General features: G+C 43.2%; 1 protein-coding gene across 1 annotated transcript; it reads right to left on the bottom strand.

Moving 5' to 3' along the window:
• Nucleotides 1-814: 814 nt before the first annotated feature.
• On the bottom strand, nt 815-21,119 carry LOC121858943. Its single transcript, XM_042355597.1, has 6 exons — nt 20,732-21,119; nt 8,738-8,839; nt 7,527-8,204; nt 5,971-6,132; nt 5,478-5,648; nt 815-3,952 (listed from the first exon to the last, which is right to left on the bottom strand). Exons 2-6 carry the CDS (start codon nt 8,738-8,740, stop codon nt 3,443-3,445), a joined length of 1,524 nt encoding a protein of 507 aa, XP_042211531.1. The 5' UTR covers nt 8,741-8,839; nt 20,732-21,119; the 3' UTR covers nt 815-3,442.
• Nucleotides 21,120-21,611: the final 492 nt, after the last annotated feature.

Here is a 21,611-nt window from a genome sequence, read left to right as displayed (position 1 = left end):
GCACACAGTTAACGCTGCCTCTCTCCCGCACCCTCGGAGCACAGCCTAAAGGGGCATTGTACAGTTACTTGTATATATTGATAAAAATGGAATAAGATATTGAAAGTAAAAACAAACCCACCAACAATACGTCAATAAATATAAACTTTGGGTAAAACAAAGGTTTAGTTAATTGGTTGACTGAACAAGTTTAGAATAACAAATTGTTCTGTCATTCAAGAGCTCAATTAAGAATGACCTCATTGTCCTGAATCTGTGTTGGGTTAGGTTGACCGGGGTCCGGGGCCCGTTAGTACAGGAGGATCTCTATGGATGAAAGTTTACCCATTAGTTAGGGCCAGGTTTAGGGACTAAGGTATAGTGTATTGTTAGTATGGTTTTAATACAATGATTTTGTAAGACCGTAGGAAGCGTTGTGTTATGGTGGTACTGTGCTGTACTGTACTGTACTGTACTGTACTGTACTGTACTGTACTAAGTGGGCTAAGGTTACAATCAAGAATGATTGAGTTTCGTAATCTAAAGTTATCTTACAATCTAATTTAAGTAAGTAAAATGTGATTGATAACTCAAGTTTTATCTTCTTACCCGATGAATGTGAACAATTATTTTAGTATTGGTTTTGGATTTCTTCATTAAGCATAAATTTCCTGAGGAAAATTCCTTTTTACTTTTACTATTTCAGTGCTTTTAAATGGGAGTCATTTATTTACTTATACTTCAGTAGTCTACAATTAGGCTACTTTTTACTCGAGTAATTATCCCCTATAACAGTACCTTGACATAATGAACACAGGCTAATAAGACCTTACACTACACACACACTTTAATATGTATAATATAAACACATTTCATTCGATTGTCTAATTTGTACACAGGTCACCATAGACTCACTGTGTCCCTGTGTTCTGATATATATGAAAGCAACACGGTGAGACAAAACACGATAATGGTATATGGTTGTGATATATGAGTGATACATACAGGTAACACATGACAGTTACAGTTACATACAGGTGACACTTGATACTGATACAGGTGACACGTGGTACTGATACATACAGGTGACACATGGGACTGATACACACAGGTGACACATGATACTGATACATACAGATAACACATGTTACTGATACATACAGGTAACACATGACACTGATACACACAGGTGATACATGATACTGATACATACAGGTGATACATGGGACTGATGCATACAGTTGATACATGATACTGATACATACAGGTGATACATGATACTGATACATACAGGTAACACATGATACTGATACAGGTAACACATGATACTGACAAATACAGGTGACACATGATACTGGTACATACAGGTAACACATGATACTGATACAGGTGACACATGATACTGGTACATACAGGTAACACATGATACTGATACAGGTGACACATGATACTGGTACATACAGTTAACACATGATACTGATACATACAGGTAACACATGATACTGGTACATACAGGTAACACATGATACTGATACATACAGGTAACACATGATACTGGTACATACAGGTGACACATGGTACTGATACATACAGGTGACACATGGTACTGATACATACAGGTGACACATGATACTGATACATACAGGTGATACATGATATTGATACATACAGGTAACACATGATACTGATACAGGTAACACATGATACTGATAAATACAGGTGACACATGATACTGGTACATACAGGTAACACATGATACTGATGGTGACACATGATACTGGTACATACAGGTAACACATGATACTGATACAGGTGACACATGATACTGGTACATACAGTTAACACATGATACTGATACATACAGGTAACACATGATACTGGTACATACAGGTAACACATGATACTGGTACATACAGGTGACACATGGTACTGATACATACAGGTGACACATGATACTGATACACACAGGTGACACATGGTACTGATATACTGTATAGTGATGACACATGATACTGATACATACAGGTGACACATGGTACTGATACATACAGGTGACACATGGTACTGATACATACAGGTGACACATGGTACTGATACATACAGGTGACACATGGTACTGATACATACAGGTGACACATGATACTGATACATACAGGTGACAGATGGTACTGATACATACAGGTGACACATGGTACTGATACATACAGGTGACACATGGTACTGATACATACAGGTGACACATGGTACTGATACATACAGGTGACACATGGTACTGATACATACAGGTGACCCAGGGTAATAAAACAATATCACAGTTGTTCAGGAGTTACACATGGTAGTAACACATGACTGGTACTAGAGTTACTGTGTGAAGCTGCGACACAACCATCAACAACTTAACTCGCCTGTACACAAGACTCACGTCGCTAACACAATGAGTAGGTCCATGATCTTCCCTGAGTCGTCTCTAACACTACCGAGGCGTGAGAGATTATAATCAGTAGCTACTTGAGCATGCGAACCGGTGCTGAGGTTAACGCTGAGTAAGTGAATGTACACACTACTAACAGTGAGTTACAGGAATAACAAGTACGCGACTGTCAACCAAACTTATAAACAGTATAATACGGGATCTCCTTCAAGTCACTGTGCCTCGACTCTTCAACCACAAATCGTAACATAACACTACTGAGAAACAGCCTTAGCATTTATGTGTGTTTTGTAGCCTGGGTATTTAACGTTTCCTGGGGTCTGATAGAGTCTTGTATTCCATCAAAATTATCTACACATATTGTATACATTTACACTGGGACCTCATCCACAGCTTGAGCGTAGTAAACACGCCACTTATTCGTAATTCACTGGAAAACAGATTATCTCGACCAGCTACAAGGAGACCGACTAATCAGGTTTAGAGGATTTTGCTAACCAGTATTATTGTCAGTGTACCGCACACTATAACCCTAACTGAGCAAGTGTGGAAGCTCTTGGTGCCTACAACTACAAACATGGATGATGACACTACTGGGCATGGCCTTCATATTATTAGCGTGTACCAGCTCCTGAAAACAAACTCTCCTCTAATACTACTTCTAAGAGAGGATGTGATCACCAAGTTGTTCTGGCTGTAATCATAGACTCGTGTGCTTCTCTCATCATGTAAAACTTACCACAACTTGGGATCTATGGACGGGTCCTGGTGTATAACATGTTGGTGCCCAGTTTCGTAGACTAAACCAAAATGGTGGAGCTGAGGAGACCAAGGTGCCATGAACCAGGCAGCTGCACAAAGACGAGCAGCACAAATCTTTCAATAATTATGATTAATATATTGTTTGAAGACCATTTCCATCTTCTCCGTAGCTAGTTGACGAGGTTGTGTTGTGATCCTTAGAATACATAGATGTATTTTCTGCACAACAACCTTATACACTAATGCTTGGTCACCTGGACGTAAGGTAAGCTAGAGAGGCAGCACAACACCACAGTTAACCACAGTCACCTCCTTGATGTTACTATGCTTCACTGCTGACCTGACCACCTGCAGTCCTCTCTCTACATGACCGAAGGCAAAAGATATCTTCCAGTCTGCATCTCGAGTGAAGATGCAGAATTGAGCATTGTTGTCACTGGCGGGTCCATACTCTGCCCTCACAGTGCCAGCGGTAGGAGTCTTCCTGTACTCGGGGCCCACCTGCAGCCCCGGCAGGAGCCGGGCCACTCCCTCCCCCACGTTGTCGTAGTCGCCGCCACACACGCGCTCCCCCGGTTTACCCTTGTTGTACACCTCCAACATACGGGTGCCAGCGTAGGAGGGTCCTCGTTCTCCTGTACACAGCAGCAGGAACTGCCTGGCCAACCCGTTGTCTGGGCTCAGCCGTATGTAGACAGTACCTTTAGTTGACCCTCCCCACCCCAGGTCCAGGAAGACCAGAGTGGAGGTGGGGTCTACCAGGCCCATCACAGCCCTGTGCTGCAATGATTGAACAATAAAATAACACGAGAATAACATTGACTAATAATTTGAAGAATAAAAGAATAATACCATTTGACACTAACACACAATCTCTCCTATATACTAATGTGTATAGACTTAAACTGATGTTACAATATACTGGAGCATATGTTGATTATTACAACTTATAGTTGATCAATACAGTACTGTAATTATATGGATTTCTGCATTTGTTAACTTAATCTTGATTAACATTAATTACTAACATTTACTCACCGATCATTGTCGATATATTACTGCAAAGAAACACTGAATATTGCTAAAATATTACAAATTGGATCAATAATTTTTCCTGATTAACAGGTTTTGGACGTTTACAACTCAACAAAAGATAATATGGAGCGGCGAGTAAGACTTCCGGTACAGTACATTAACTTGTGCCTGTAAAGGTTTCCTTCAACTCACCTTTATAGTTCAATGATTTTGCTTTATTAATACTGTGGGTCAAGTTGACATTATCACACTGGTTTTATTATTGATATTTGGGGAAATAATTGAGTTTCAATACTTGTGACAGTCGCTCTCACTCACGTGTTGTTATCATCATCACTCGTCACTATCTACAGGACTGCTCTGTTACTGCTACAACAAGATCACTCACCAGTTCATGTTTCTACAATATAACTTTAGACAAACTACGAGGGACCGCTGGAAAATAATGCCTTCTAATTTATAATTCTGCACTGAGGTTTACTCTTAACCTGCCGTCAGGGTAGACCTCTATATCTTGTTGACAGAACCAATTCCTCAAAGTCCTCTTGACTTTAACCTCCAAAGAGTAACGTCGTCCTCGAAGATGTTTTTTAAGTTTAGGGAATAAATGAGAATCTGAAAGAGCAGTGTGATGGATAGTCTAATATAAATAAACCAAGACGACGAATTGTTTGAGTCGTTAGTGCACTGGTCAAGTCGTGCTGGAGGAGACCCATCTGAATGTCGGAGCTAACTCTTAAACTTTTCATCTTGAATCTTTCCAGAGTTTCAGTGTAGCAGATATTATTAACGGTGTTACAGTACCAGTTGGCCAGACTACTGAATGAACAGCACCGTTTACGTCCCAGGAAACATTACGCGTGAGTTTTCCGGCAGACACTTACATTTGTGTTTTGGTCCTGATGAACTTTGGTGATGATAAGCCATTGACTGTCTACACACTCGTCATCCTACACAGCTTCATGGGCTGGTGACCGCCGATAAGTGGAGTATTTTGTGCCGCCAAAAAACTCGATAACTGAGCTAGTGAAGACGGTGCTGGCCACACGCCCTGCTGGTGTACTGAAGAAGCTAAGTGTCCTAGGTCCTTACTCTTGTAGCAGCTGGTCACGTGTATGGAACTAAGTTTTTCAACAGCCTGACCTAACCTAATCAAACGTAAAATAATGTAAGCTGACCTAACCTAACCTGACCTGACCTAACCTAATCAAACTTGACCTAAGCTGACCTAACCTAACCTAACCTATGTACAATAATCACTGTGGCTCACCTCCAGGGTACGGGCATTGTTAGGGGTTGGTCTGGTACGGAGTGTGTGGAGGTGTAATTGAGAGTCCTGTAGTGTTATTGTGGAGCAGCGGAGATGACCCTGGACCGCCACCACCCACCCAGCCTCCACCAAGATTCTCGCTGGACCAATCAGAGGTCTTAGTTCCTCCAGCTGAAAGTTTACCTCAGCGTTAACTCTTATGTTTAGGAACATTACCGGTAAATTAACATAGTGCACTTAGGAGCAGTACCGGTAAATTAACAGTTCATTTAGGGACATAACCGGTAAATTAACATGGTGTATTCAGGAACATTACCGGTAAATTAACTTAGTGTATCTAGGAGCATTACCGGTAAATTAACATAATGTATTTAGGAGCATTACCGGTAAATTAACATAATGTATTTAGGAGCATTACCGATAAATTAACACCACTAGTGTGTGTTCATAAGGCTACAGTATAGCGCTACAGATACAGGCTGTGTTCACTTACTGAGAGGGGAGTCGTTTGGGACACTCTGGCTAGTAAGGTGATGTGGTTGACTTTATCCATGATGCTGATGTGGGAGGGAGGCAGCTGGTGGATGGACGCTACACCCTCACCATCTGTACCACCTGTCATCATAGCCGCTGTTCTTTTACTGGACTCCCTCACCTGCAGACACAACCACCTGTCACTATAACCACCTGTTACTATAACCACCTGTTACTATAACCACCTGTCACTATAACCACCTGTCACTATAACCACCTGTCACTATAACCACCTGTTACTATAACCACCTGTTACTATAACCACCTGTCACTATAACCATCTGTCACTACACTCACCTGTCATAACCAATTGGCAGTTTGATTACATTCTGTTCTTTATAAAGTGAACTCTCCAGGTCTTGTTATACTGTTCTCTGACTCACAGTTATTTGTTCTCTGACTCACTGTTATACTGTTCTCTGACTCACAGTTATTTGTTCTCTGACTCACTGTTATACTGTTCTCTGACTCACTGTTATACTGTTCTCTAACTCACTGTTATACTGTTCTCTGACTCACAGTTATTTGTTCTCTGACTCACTGTTATAATTGTTCTCTGACTCACTGTTATACTGTTCTCTGATTCACTGTTATACTGTTCTCTGACTCACTGTTATACTGTTCTCTGACCCACTGTTATACTGTTCTCTGACTCACTGTTATACTGTTCTCTCACTCACAGTTATTTGTTCTCTGACTCCTCAACCAAGATAACAGGTTGATGAACAATCCTTGCCCATTGTTGTGTGTGTGTGTGTGTGTGTGTGTGATATTATCGATTAAGTAAGTGTTAGTTAAGGAACAGTTACCAGTATATACATGAACTGGCTCGCAGAACATTATGGAACCGCTGTCATAAATCCTCAATGTGTACGTGATAACTCCTGAGGGGACAGACAATTACACATTAAGCTCGGTAGGACCATTAACTCCCCCAAACAGCTCAGATAACTTTGATGAGATTCACCACCTAAGTACTGAAGGTGTTGAGTCTGTATCATTGACCACACACAGTACAGGTCACGGCCAGTTTTATGTGAACACTAAATTATGACGTTCAGTAACAATTGTGACGGCCGAAAATTTTCATACCGTAATATTTCATTATTTTGTTGCCTTAATGGTCCATAAACTTGTCCTAAGGACCTGAGCCAATCGTTGTCACGGATTTTTACTCCTAAACATTAATTTATTTATTAAATAATAATGTTGTTTTTTCACCATGTGCCTCAGGCAGTTGTTTACCAGCCACCATAATACACCATAGGAACATCACAGGGTCACTTTAGTTACAGTTTACACCTAGACGCCTGTGATGACGAAGGACGCACCACTCACCACCATACCCTGTGTTAATGATGTAACAGCACGGTCAAGCCCACACAAGGGGGCGGGGGATAAATTAGCCGTTGCCTAACTTAACTTTTACCTAGTGTCAGTAAACTAAAATTATCATAACTAATATAGTTTGATGGACTCGTTATTGAGTCAGGACTAAAGGCGTCATCATCTTACCCTCAGTGATCTATAGAGAACATCAACGTCCGGAAACTGTTGCTGGTACGTGTGGACCAAGTCTTGTGTCGATAGTTTGTAGGTGTAAAAATCCTGCCTGACAGCATGGGCTTCCTGGGTGGTGGTGACTAAGGCCAGACAAGCCTTCAGTATGTGTCCCTGGTTCCTACGGTCGTCAATATCCTTCATGACAGCCTCTACACTGTCCTGCTCGTCCTTCAGGAGTCTTGTTATGGCTTGATTTTGTTCCATCAATTCTTGTAATTTGGTAATGAGTCCTTGGTGGTCATCCTGACGATGGGCCAACTCGGATTCATACATGCTCAGTTGGTCCAGCAAATGTTGATAGACTTCGTCGAGGGCGTCCATACTGTAGTCCTGCTCCTGCAAGAGAGAGCGTAGATTCTCGTCGACGCCTTGTTCAGCCGCTGTGGGAGCAACCTGGTGAACCTTCAATGCTCTGATAAGTCCTTCCATACCGTAGCATATCGGGAACTGAGAGGTGGACGTGGCCTTGTGGGAAACGCGACAAGAGGGACAGGTCAGCTTGTCTCTCTTGATGAGGTCTGTGACGCAGGAGGAGCAGAAGGCGTGACCACAGGGCAGGGAGCGCGGCCGTCTCTCTCTCTCGTTGTAACTGTCTAGGCAGACGCTGCACTCCCCAGGGTTGTTGGCGGCCTGCGTGAGTGTTAGTGTACAGCATATTATTATTATTATTATTATTATTATTATTATTATTATTATTATTATTATTATTATTATTAATGTGATTATTATTATTATTATTATTATTATTATTATGATTATTATTATGATTATTATTATGATTATTATTATTATTATTATTATTATTATTATTATTATTATTATTATTATTATTATTATTATATTAACCCTCCCTCACACAATATATATATATATATTCAATACAAGTGTCTATATCGTTATTGAGAGGTGTGTCAGGCTGCTCGCGTAATCATAGTAGTAAGTGAAGCAGACAGTGAGAGAGAGATAATGTTACCAGACAAACGGTATCAAGAAATAGATAAATAAAGGTTATAAAAAAGGCTAATGGGTAAATAAAATGAGGTAAAAACTGATTAACAAAATAAAAATAATAATAATTTAATATAATATATAATATAATATAATATGATATGATATGATATGATATGATATGATATGATACGATATGATATAATAAAGCTCACCATTTTCCCTGACTACAGGAGCGATGGCGCTGAGCACTGGCCGTGGTGCAGTCATCTGAAGGCGTGGTACACTACACCCCTCTCTAAGTGTGGTGCAACAGTCTGTAGATATGGGATAACTTTGAGTGTGGTACAATCTTCTGTTGGTATGGTACATCGTGTGGGGGCGTGGTACAATCATCTGTTGTTATGGTACATCGTGTGTGGGCGTGGTACAATCATCTGTTGTTATGGTACATCGTGGCTGGGCGTGGTACAATCATCTGTTGTTATGGTACATCGTGTGGGGGCGTGGTATAATCATCTGTTGTTATGGTACATCGTGTATGGGCGTGGTACAATCATGAGAGAATTGCACACACTTGTTGGTACATAATACATCCGCGTGTGGGCGTGGCACTGATGTGTGTGGGAGTGGTACTGATGTGTGTGGGCGTGGTACTAAAGTGTGTGGGCGTGGTACTGATGAGTGAGGGCGTGGAACATCCATTTGTGTGATATAATCATCTAAGGTGAACAATCGTCTATAGACAGTGTTCAGTGGGTGTGATATAGCCGTGTGAGGGCGTGGTACAGTCGGAAACCATATTCTCTAGCCCACCTGGGTCGGTGCTGGAGGTTAGTACAGTGTCCTTTCTGGACGGGGGACCACTCTAACTATCACGAGGCAACACACCCACGAACAACACAGTCATAGTACAGCTGTATAGATGATATTATGTATAAATATTGTATATGGCATTTTATACTCTGCATTATCTTCATTATATATGAACACGAAGAAAAATTACCATAGGTTGTAGTTACGAAAGTATGAATGGAAATAAACACTTCCAAACCACCCAGTGAATCCACACAACGTTTACAGCGCTTCCACCACACCCCATCTCTATCTGTTATTTTCCATCATTCGCATAACTATATGAAAAAACGTGTTTAATTTAACTACATATTTCAAAAACCATAAATTACATGTGGATCAGTCACTCCTCATTTGACACACTTATAGTGTAATACTTTGACCATCCCACCTGGGCACATGGAGGCCCACGATAACTCTCACGGGGCAACATACGCACGAACACACAAGTTATGATATGAACCCTTCCAGGCTTCACTATCAATATGAAGTTATGTTCATAGTGCTCTGTATCTTGGTAACTAGTCATAGTACAACTATATATGAAAATGGTACAACCGTTATTGGGCGTGGTACAAACATATATGGGCGTGGTACAGCCATTATTGGGCGTGGTACAACCATTATTGGGCGAGGTACAACCATTATTGGGCGTGGTACAACCATTATTGGGCGTGGTACACCTGTGTACAGTAGGGGAGTGTCTTACACGTGTGTACAGTACTGGAGTGTCTAACACCTGTGTACAGTACTGGAGTGTCTTACACCTGTGTACAGTACTGGAGTGTCTAACACCTGTGTACAGTACTGGAGTGTCTTACACCTGTGTACAGTACTGGAGTGTCTTACACCTGTGTACAGTACGGGAGTGTCTTACACCTGTGTTTAGTGCGGGAGTGTCTTACACCTGTGTGCAATTGGGGTGTGTCTTACACCTGTGTATAGTACGGGAGTGTCTTACACCTGTGTACAGTACTGGAGAGTCTTACACCTGTGTACAGTTGGGGTGTGTCTCACACCTGTGTATAGTACGGGATGATTTTGATTTTGCCGCTTGCAGCGGCTACTTTATTGTGCACCCCACACTCATCCTGTGAGCGGTAGCGCAAAAGGATTACAGAGTAGGGTTTACAACGGGTCATAATAATTAACCCCCGTTGTCAGGATATTATGGCACTGAAAGTTACACAGTATTTCATTTACATTATTTGTTTAGTTCTATACATAAAGGGTAACTTATTCACAAATGCGTGAGAACAGGCGTGTGAGGCAGTATGTCTGGCCTCACACTTTGTTATTCACATTTACGTGGGAGGTATTCAAGCACATTGCGTATTTGGTTCTGTACATGAGAATTGATATAGTTACTAAGTGCAAAAAAGTGGATACAATCTTAATGTGTCGGCTATCTTGCCATTAGAGATGAAGTGTTGTGCCATTTCACACACAGTGTGCTTGGACCTGTCCCTAAAGGTTCTATCTTCACACAGTCGAGGACGTAGTGTTCAAGTGTGTGGCCACACACTTTACATTTAGTTTTGTTTACATCTGCTTGAGGAACATACTGCCAAAGGTACTTATATCCTAACCTTAATCTAGCGGTTACAACATCTTGTAATCTAGTGATCTTGTTACTTGCTCCATATACATGTTTCACTTGATACATCTCATCATGGTAACCTATGGATCGACTAGTGCCTGTTTGCACTTGTCTACTTACGTCAAACTCATCAATAAGTTCTTTCCTAATTACAGTTTTAAGGGTTCTTTTTGACAGACCCAAATTGTATTCAACGGTGTCTTTGTTAGACGCGAGTTTGGCGAGGGCATCAACTCTGTCATGTTTTATGAGGCCTATGTGAGAGGGGATCCACAACAGTTTGACCCTGACACCCCGGTCAACAAGGCACGCATATTTGTGTCTGGCTTCAGAGACAAGAGCGTGACAACCTGAGTCGAGGGTACCAAGGGCAAGTAGTGAGGATAGAGAGTCAGTGATGATGAGACTGTCAGTAACAGTGGTTTCAATGAATTTAATAGCTGCGAGTATGGCAACTAACTCAGTTTGTAGAGTGGATGCCCAGTTGTTAATTCTAACTCCTTTCTCAATTATATTACCGTCAGGTTGAGTCACAACAATAGCACTTCCAGCCCTCCCACAGGCGGTGTTTAGAGATCCATCAGTGTAGATGGTCTGTGTGATATTATCATCAGTCTGTAGAGTGTGTATGTGTTCAAGAGCTCTCAATTTGGCAGTGTGTTGGAGATAAATGCTTTGTATAATTAATTTTTTAGGCGGATACGTCGGTATTGTGATATCGAAGGGAACTGTCCGCCAGGGTGGCAGGAAGCGCTGTTGTGTCTCAACTTTGTACAGGTGGTCTAGTCCAAACATCTTCATATGTGTAGCTGTAGTTTGGATCCATTTAGACTCAGTAGTCCCATGGTTCATACATTCTAGCAATTTTAAGGAAACAATGTTATCAGGATCGCCACGCAGAAGCCTCAGGGCTATCATGAGGTTGACTTCAATTATTCTATCTTTAACACTGGGTAGTGGGTATACCTAGTTCTTTCCTCATATTAAGTACTTTAGTGCTCATGGGACATCCTAGGATAATTCTGAGGGCTTTATTTTGCATTTTCTCGAGCTTGTCAACGCCTTTCCCGTCACGAATGACCAGGGCTGGTGCGTGGTAATCTATCAGAGATCTTATATAGCCTAGGTACATTGTTTTAACAATTCTAATATTAGCACCATAGTGCGGGCTGTACCCCGCTACACTTCTAAGAGGTCTCAGTCTGTCAGTACATTGGCGGGTTAGCTGTTGTATGGCAGGTAGGGTACAAGGGACGGAAACACCAAGATATTTAAAGGAAGAAACATAGTCAATAGTGTTGTTACCTATCTTGAACTTGGCGGGGCCGCGTTTGCGGTTACCAGCTTGTTTGTTGAACACCTTAGTTTTGTCAGTGGAGATAATAAGACCGAGGTGTTCACAGGCTGCGTATACATGGTTCAGGGTGGTTTGCATTTCACGATGAGTTTTAGTATGTATAAGAATATCATCAGCATAGCTGATTGAGATATTGCTGGGGTTGTCTGGTATTAAATTTAATAATGCATTCATAAGAACATTGAACAAAGTGGGGCTAAGTACTCCACCTTGAGGGGTACCAAGTTGCATATCTTTAACTTCACTTTTGTAACCCTGAAACAGTGCAGCAGCCCTTCTGTTGGTTAGGTAACCACTTATCCAGTGTAACAGCCTACCTCCTATATCCATTTTGGCTAGTTCGTACAATATCAGTTGCCTATTGGCAATATCAAATGCAGCTTTTAGGTCAAGAAATGTGGTGTATCTGTGCCTTTCATCACCATGCACAGTTAGGAATGTGGTGATGCAATTATGTACACCTTTACCATGGGTGAAGCCATTTATGTTAGGAGACATGTGTTCTCTGATTCTATATAAGAGTCTGCCAAGAACCATCCTCTCAAAGGTTTTACACAGGCAGCTGGTTAGTGATATGGGACGAAAGGCATCAGGCTGTCCTGGTTTCGGTATTGGTACAACAATACTGCTGGTCCATGATGTGGGTAGTTGGCCCTCGGCATGACTCATATTGTACAATACCAACAATGGATTGCCTGGCACGCGCCTTAGTAGTCTAATGATGTTGTAGGTGACTCCGTCCTCTCCAGGGGAAGTAGACCTACCCCTGGCGAGGGCGGCGTCAAGCTCCCACTCAGTATATGGAACATCACACTCATCGTGCTGTTTGCCCAGCATAAAGCTAATAAGATTACTTCTCTCTACAGACTTCGCATCAAGGAGTCCCCGAGTCCCAGCTGGTAACATGTCATAGCTCGACACATGAGCCCATTTTGCTATTAGCTCATTCGACTTTTGCAGAGGGTTTGGATGGGAGACGTGTCTTCTGTTTTTACCTCTGATTATGTTTATGTCTTTCCAGGCTTTGCTGAGGGATGTGTGTTGGTTCAGGCTGTTGACATATGTCTCCCATGCATTTTGTCTGAGTTCGTTTACACGTTCCCTGACAGCAGCAAGGGAAGCTTGATACAATTGTAACATTTGAGGTGTTCTACATTGTCTGTAACCCTTACCCACCCTCCTGACCCTAGCCCTGAGTTTTTTCAGCTCAGGGTCATTATAGCACTGCTGTTGCCTGTTCCCATTATGCTGACCACGTTTTCTCCTTTTTTTGGTGGAGGCATTGTTGGTGAAGTATGCATAAGTCCTATCTATCAGATCGTCATGGAAACTTTGGTAGTTGTCAGGCTTGTAGTCCTTGTACCAGTCATGGATGAAGTCTATGAACTGGCTTTCATGTTCTTGCTTGACTGTGATTCTACGTCTGTTGAGTTTACCACCAGTGGGGGTGTCATTGGCTACATGTATACTAGCTTGGATTGGGCTGTGGTCAGACATAAGATCAGTGACAACATCAGAGCTATGAGTTGTGTATGATAGATTAAAGCCAATACATTTGTCTAGACCCCCGCCATAGATGTGTGTTGGTTCATTATTACCTATAATTTGAACATCTTCATATGCGCTGAGAAGTGAGATAAGTCTCCTACCATTGGTGTTAGTGGTGGAGTCACCTAATTTCTTGTGTCTAGTATTCAGGTCACCCATCAGGACAGTGGGCTCAGTGTGTAAAAAGTCTGGGAGATCTGTGTACTGAAACTGATCTGAGGGAGCATAGGCGTTTAGCACGTTGAGTGTGGAGTTGCCCAGGTGGATAGTGATCCCATGGTATTGAAGGTTGGTAGTCTTTTTGGATACAAGAGGTACATGCGGGAGTGACTTCTTAACATACATCAAACATGTGTGAGTAGAACTAGGATCATAATACACATAATTGGGCAGACTGGGTGGGGGCTTACCATTAGGTGTGAGACACTCCTGCAGACACACAATATCGATGTCCTCAGTCACACCTTTTGGTGTAGGTCAGGGTATCGTTTTCTAAGGGATGAGATGTTCCAACTCATCACCTTCACCGCTCTGTATCTTTGCCTGGTATTAACACTGGCCATTATGAAATGTATTTGGAACTTTGTCTGGTATTAACACTGGCCATTATGAAATGTATTTGGAAAGAAGCAAAAGGCACTGTATGATACTGTTCTTTTCTGCGCTGCCTGTCCCTTCGGCAGGCAGTAGGCCAGTTAACCTTTTTGAAACATTTCTGGAGCATGTACGGCTCAACAATTGTTGTATTTCATTGGCAGACAACAACACACTTTGGTTACACTCGACATCACCACCATTTTCTGTTTGTGTTTGTTCATCTTCACTGACCATGTCCACAGAGGCATCAGTAGAACTGTTACCAGTATCACTATTTTCCTCTGCGTGGACACTAGTTCCTGGTGGGTCTTGAGTTTCCACATCTGGTACTGACATCTGAATGTCTTCAGTTTGACTGTAATTTTTCCGTAGCTGCTGCACTGTGTTGGTGGTGTTTTTTCCTTTAGTGTATCACAGAGGCTCCTTAACATTTCAGTTTGAGCTGTAAACTGAGCTTTGAGTTCTTTAATTTCATTTTTCAAATCATTGATCTCTTCACGTTGTGCGTGTTCATGGAGTGTGTTGGCAGCTACCTGTTGTGTCGGTACGTCTGTGTTGCCCCATGCTGATCTTTCGATGACTGCTGGTGATGATCCTGGAGCTTTGGTGGGGAGGGCGGGCCAGGGGTTGGCCGTAGGGAGTACCCTAGCAGCATTAGTGTTTCTTGAGACCTGCCTGGGTGGCGGGTCTGGGCGCTGAAGGGGTGTAGGAGCTCTAGAACAGTTAGGGTGCCATACAGGAACTCCAACTGTTTTGCAGTTAATACACTTCTGTTGGATGACACCCCCTTGAGCAACTGTATCTCTGCAAACCTGTGTTGCATGTTGCCTTGAGCAGAGACCACACCACGGCTTAGTCGAGGGGCATAACCGGGCCACATGGCCCCAGTGCTGACAGTTGTAACACCTCCGGTTAGGGGGCTGATAGAGAGTTACCTTCAGAGTCCGATAGGCACCACGGACTCGAATGGTCTTGGGTGGGTCTTCCGAGCCAACCCAGTCTGCAATGACTGCATTCTTGCCCCTGAGTCGCTTCGTCCTTCTGATGTAGGGATTGACTTCTAGTAGTGTAGGGGTCTGGTACTGGTCGAGCCCTATGATTAAGATGGTTTTCTTGCTCGGTGGTTGGGATGATTGTTCCATGGTTATTCCCCTTATGCTACTGGTGAGGAGATCCTGTATGACTGCTGGGTCGTTTCTAATCAGAACATGATCTTGTGTACCGACTCTGAACTGAAACTCAGCCTCTGGGTGTTTGTCTTCCGCATCGTTCAGCCAGAGATACTTGTCTTCAGGTGATGTACCTTCAGGGAAGTATAATCTTACTCTCATGGGGGGTTGTGGTTGTAGTTGATTGTCTCTAAGTCTTTCTGCCTTTTCCGCCTTCCGCTTGTTCCTGGACTGAACTAGTTGAAAGCCATCTTCTCCGTTGGTGTCAAGGTCAACACCACAGTCGCCTGGCTCACTCAGTGCATCAGGAGAGTTAAAGCGAGTAGCTGGGTCTCCAGTCAACTCAGACATGGTGGAGTTACAGGGCTCGACTTATATGCCTACGTCAGAGGGCCGAGGACTGCTTGACACTCCTAGGAAGTCAGCGGTGGTTGGGAGGCGTAACCCTCTTAGAGGACAAAGGAGACTGTCATCTACAGCGTATTAGCGGTGTGAGGGGAGGCCATGAGCGGGCCTCCCGCGGAGGGAGTGTGGTGTCGGGGGACTAAGGTAACAGGAGTTTTCTCAGTTTATAAACACTTTTATTACACTTCACTTGTTCTTAATAGTATCTCTGTTTTTCTAGTTAGATACAGTATCAAAGTCAATTTTAGTTTCAAAAGAACTAACCAGCTTGGCACACTATGAGGAGCACCATATGGCCGAGGGTGACCACAAGGGTATAGGCCTTGCCTCGCGGGCACCTACACCTACACACGACACAGTGCTCAACACAAGGTAGTTCACTTGTTATACAGGCAACATATTTGCAGTTGTTGACCTATCCCCACCCTACTGGGTGGTGTTGTGTTATTTCGAAGTCAAGTGTGAAGCCGACCCGTTGTTGTTCTCAGGGTGGACTGATTTGCACCGCCTTGTCAGGAGATGGTGGTCAGTTCCCAGTGGTGCTTATCTCACTGGTGAGTCACGGCTCTCACTAGTACTGTTTAGTACTGAATTCACTGGCTTAAACACTGTTCATAACTGTTGAACACTGGTTCCACGTCTTTCCGAAACGAAATGTCACTTTTGATTATGTTGATATCCCGGTGGTGAGGATGGGTCGGGGAGAAGGACGTGGGGAATGGGCCGAGCATTGGCTGAAAGTGGTACATTGTTGGTGAGACTGCTTAGCAAGAGCAGCGCTTAAATAGGTCTTCTGATGGTCAGGTCATCAGTGTACAGTAGAGTGTCTTACATGTGTGCAGTACTGGAGTGTCTTACACCTGTGTGCAGTACTGGAGTGTCTTGCACATTCAGATGTCTAACACCTGTGTACAGTACTAGATGTCTAACACCTGTGTACAGTACTGAGTGTCTTACACCTGTGTACAGTACTGAATGTCTACACAGCGTACCTTAAATGGAGTGTCTAACACCTGTGTACAGTACTGGGTGTCTTACCAATCTTGTTTCTGTGTACAGTACTGGAGTATCTACCTGTGTACAGTACTGGGTGTCTTCACTGTGTACAGTACAGGAGTGTCTTACACCTGTGTACAGTACTAGGTGTCTTACACCTGTATACAGTACTGGAGTGTCTACACCTGTGTACAGTACTGGAGTGTCTTCTTACACCTGTGTACAGTACTGGTGTGTTACACCTGTGTACAGTACAGGTGTCTTACCTGTGTTTAGTACAGGAGTGTCTTACACGTACAGTACTGAGTCTTACCTGTGTACAGTCGGAGTGTCTTACACCTGTGTTTAATCGAGGTGTCTTACACCTGTGTACAGTACTGGAGTGTCTTACACCTGTGTACAGTAGTGGAGTGTCTCACACCTGTGTGCAGTACAGGGTGTCTTACACCTGTGTACAGTGCAGTCTTACACCTTGTACAGTTGAGTGTCTTACACCTGTGTGCAGTTGGAGTGTGACCTGTGAGTCAGGAGGTCTTACACCTGTGTACAGTTGGGGTGTCTTACACCTGTGTTTAGTACGGGGTGTCTTACCTGTGTACAGACCGGGGAGTCTTACCTGTGTGCAGTTGGGGAGTGTCTTACCTGTGTATAGTGCGGGGTGTCTTACACCTGTGTAGGTTGAGTGTCTTACACCTGTGTATAGTACGGGGAGTGTCTTACACCTGTACAGTTGAGATCTCCCTGTGTCATTAGGAGTCTTCACCTGTGTAGTGCAGGTGTCTTACACCTGTGTACTAGTACAGAGTCTTACACCTGTGTACAGTTGAGAGTGTCTTACCTGTGTACAGTTGGGAATGTCTTACACCTGTGTATAGTACAGGAGAGTCTTACACCTGTGTACAGTTGGGGAGTGTCTTACACTGGCCTTGTGAGTAGGTGTCTTACACCTGTGTACAGTTGAGGGTGTCTTACCTGTGCATAGTAGGAGGTCTTACCTGTGTATATAAGGAGTGTCTTACACCTTCAGTGTCTTACACCTGTGTGTATGGTGAGGATGTCTTACCTGTGTACAGTTGGGGGTGTCTTACACCTGTGTATAGTACAGGAGTGTCTTACACCTGTGTACAGTTGGAGTGTCTTACACCTGTGTGCAGTTGGAGTGTCTTACACCTGTGTATAGTACAGTGTCTTACACCTGTGTATAGTACGGAGAGTCTTACACCTGTGTACAGTTGGAGTGTCTTACACCTGTGTACAGTTGGGCGTCTTACACCTGTGTATAGTACGGAGAGTCTTACACCTGTGTACAGTTGGGAGTGTCTTACACCTGTGTTAGTGCGGTGTCTTACACCTGTGTACAGTTGGGGAGTGTCTTACACCTGTGTATAGTACGGAGAGTCTTACACCTGTGTACAGTTGGGGAGTGTCTTACACCTGTGTATAGTGCGGAGTGTCTTACACCTGTGTACAGTTGGGGAGTGTCTTACACCTGTGTTATAGTACAGGGAGAGTCTTACACCTGTGTACAGTACTGGGTGTCTTACACCTGTGTACAGTTGGGGAGTGTCTTACACCTGTGTATAGTACGGGAGTGTCTTACACCTGTGTATAGTGCAGGAGAGTCTTACACCTGTGTACAGTTGGAGTGTCTTACACCTGTGTACAGTTGGGGAGCGTCTTACACCTGTGTACAGTTGGAGTGTCTTACACCTGTGTATAGTGCAGGAGTGTCTTACACCTGTGTACAGTTGGGAGTGTCTTACACCTGTGTATAGTACAGAGTGTCTTACACCTGTGTATAGTACAGGAGAGTCTTACACCTGTGTACAGTACTGGTGTCTTACACCTGTGTACAGTTGGAGTGTCTTACACCTGTGTATAGTACAGTGTCTTACACCTGTGTACAGTTGGGAGTGTCTTACACCTGTGTACAGTTGGGAGTGTCTTACACCTGTGTATGTGCGGAGTGTCTTACACCTGTGTATAGTGCAGGGAGTGTCTTACACCTGTGTACAGTACTGGAGTGTCTTACACCTTGTGTACAGTTGGGGTGTCTTACACCTGTGTATAGCAGGAGGTGTCTTACACCTGTGTATAATTCGAGGAGTGTCTTACACCTGTGTACAGTTGGGTGAGTGTCTTACACCTGTGTATAGTACAGGAGTGTCTTACACCTGTGTACAGTACTGGAGTGTCTTACACCTGTGTACAGTTGGAGTGTCTTACACCTGTGTATAGTACGGGAGTGTCTTACACCTGTGTATAGTGCAGGAGTGTCTTACACCTGTGTATAGTACAGGGTGTCTTACACCTGTGTACAGTGCTGGAGTGTCTTACACCTGTGTGTACAGTTGGGGTGTGTCTTACACCTGTGTATAGTGCGGGAGTGTCTTACACCTGTGTATAGTACAGGAGTGTCTTACACCTGTGTATAGTACAGGGAGTGTCTTACACCTGTGTACAGTACTGGAGGTGTCTTACACCTGTGTACAGTTGGGGTGTGTCTTACACCTGTGTATAGTGCAGAGTGTCTTACACCTGTGTATAGTACAGGAGTGTCTTACACCTGTGTATAGTACAGGGTGTCTTACACCTGTGTACAGTTGGGGAGTGTCTTACACCTGTGTACAGTTGGGGAGTGTCTTACACCTGTGTATAGTACGGGAGAGTCTTACACCTGTGTACAGTACGGGAGTGTCTTACACCTGTGTATAGTACAGGAGGTCTTACACCTGTGTACAGTACTGGAGTGTCTTACCTGTGTACAGTTGGAGTGTCTTACACCTGTGTATAGTACGGAGTGTCTTACACCTGTGTATAGTACAGGAGAGTCTTACACTGTGTACAGTTGGGGAGTGTCTTACCTGTGTACAGTTGGGAGTGTCTTACACCTGTGTACAGTTGGGAGTGTCTTACACCTGTGTATAGTGCTGGAGTGTTCTTACACCTGTGTATAGTACAGGAGTGTCTTACACCTGTGTATAGTACAGGGTGTCTTACACCTGTGTACAGTTAGAGAGTGTACACCTGTGTACAGCTGGGAGTGTCTTACACCTGTGTATAGTACGGAGAGTCTTACACCTGTGTACAGTACAGAGGTCTTACACCTGTGTACAGTTGGGGAGTGTCTTACACCTGTGTACAGTTGGGGAGTGTCTTACACCTGTGTACAGTTGGGGAGTGTCATACACCTGTGTACAGTACGGGAGTGTCTTACACTTGTCGTCGTTACACACGTCACCAAGGTGACTGTCAAGGCCAATTGCAAGTGGTGCTATTGATTGCATGGTTGCAAAACGCGCTGTCACTCCCCGGAACAGTACAGTGTAGTAGAGCACAGTATAATGCAGTACAGTATAATACAGTACAATACAGTACAGAACAGTACAGTATAATGCAGTGCAGTACAGAACAGTACAGTATAATGCAGTGCAGTACAGTATAGTACAGTATAATACAGTACAGTACAGTATAATAAAGTACAGTACAGTACAGTATAATACAGTACAGTATAATAAGAACCAGTACAGTACAGTACAGTACAGTACAACATATCAATAATATCTGTATAGGTAACATTTGACATTTTCTCCACTTAACTGTGTTAGTCACCAAGTTAATATAATAAATAAGTTTGTGTTTGTTATCTGTTCCTCATCTTAAGGCTACAGTGAAGACTTACCTCCGGGATCACGGAAAGCTGTCTGCAGGATGATGTATTCTCGCACTCGTGTAAACAATGGTGAGGAGAGCTGATGGTGACACACTCATGAAGAGCGTTACAGCACCACTGACTTGGTGAAGCTATCAGCTGAATTCCTGGTGAACCTGCGACACTTTACAACAGTTTACTAGGACGGACGACAGCGTCACACACACTACCGACAAGTTATTATATGAAAACTTTACTCTTATTGTATACAGTTGGTAAAACAGTGTGCGAGAAAGGTGTTAAAAGCTGAAAAAGTTTGATTGACAGTGTTGTTTGTAGCACCGGGCCTTGTTCACATAGTGTTGGGTAACCCATGCTGCATGGAGCACGATACGACGCGGACCTGTACCTTGGAACTCCACCCTCCCTACCCCGCACCCAAACTATCATACCGCACTCTTGTTAACTACCAACACACACATACCTAACCAATACAGTCGATGGCATTGTCATTGATAAATGCATTAAAATAATTTCTGAACGCCGCGGTGGACATAGGATGAAATGACTCAATTATTCACTTCAAAATGTCTGCTTTATCAAAGGTTCCGAACACTAGTCCTCCTTAAATAATCTTATTAGTGAGTAAACTGGACGGCTTCATGATACTTGACACTAAAATTACAGTTTACAGCAACAAGCGGATGATTATTTTCTATTTAACTTATCATTAATTCTCTACTTTACTTTAAATAATTATTTTTAACAGCTGTCTAAACACTGACCGGACATCGGGGCAGCCATTGTTACTTGATGTTAACACTGAGCTGCGTTGTGCTGCACCAGCTATGTACAGTACGGTCAACTACGGGAATACGTCGCTCGTTATGGTGCAAACTGACAGGGTGTG

This window comes from Homarus americanus, unplaced genomic scaffold, assembly GCF_018991925.1.
Source record: "Homarus americanus isolate GMGI-L3 unplaced genomic scaffold, GMGI_Hamer_2.0 scaffold8226, whole genome shotgun sequence".
NCBI lineage: Eukaryota > Metazoa > Arthropoda > Malacostraca > Decapoda > Nephropidae > Homarus > Homarus americanus.
This window is presented reverse-complemented; position numbering and strand designations above follow the sequence as displayed.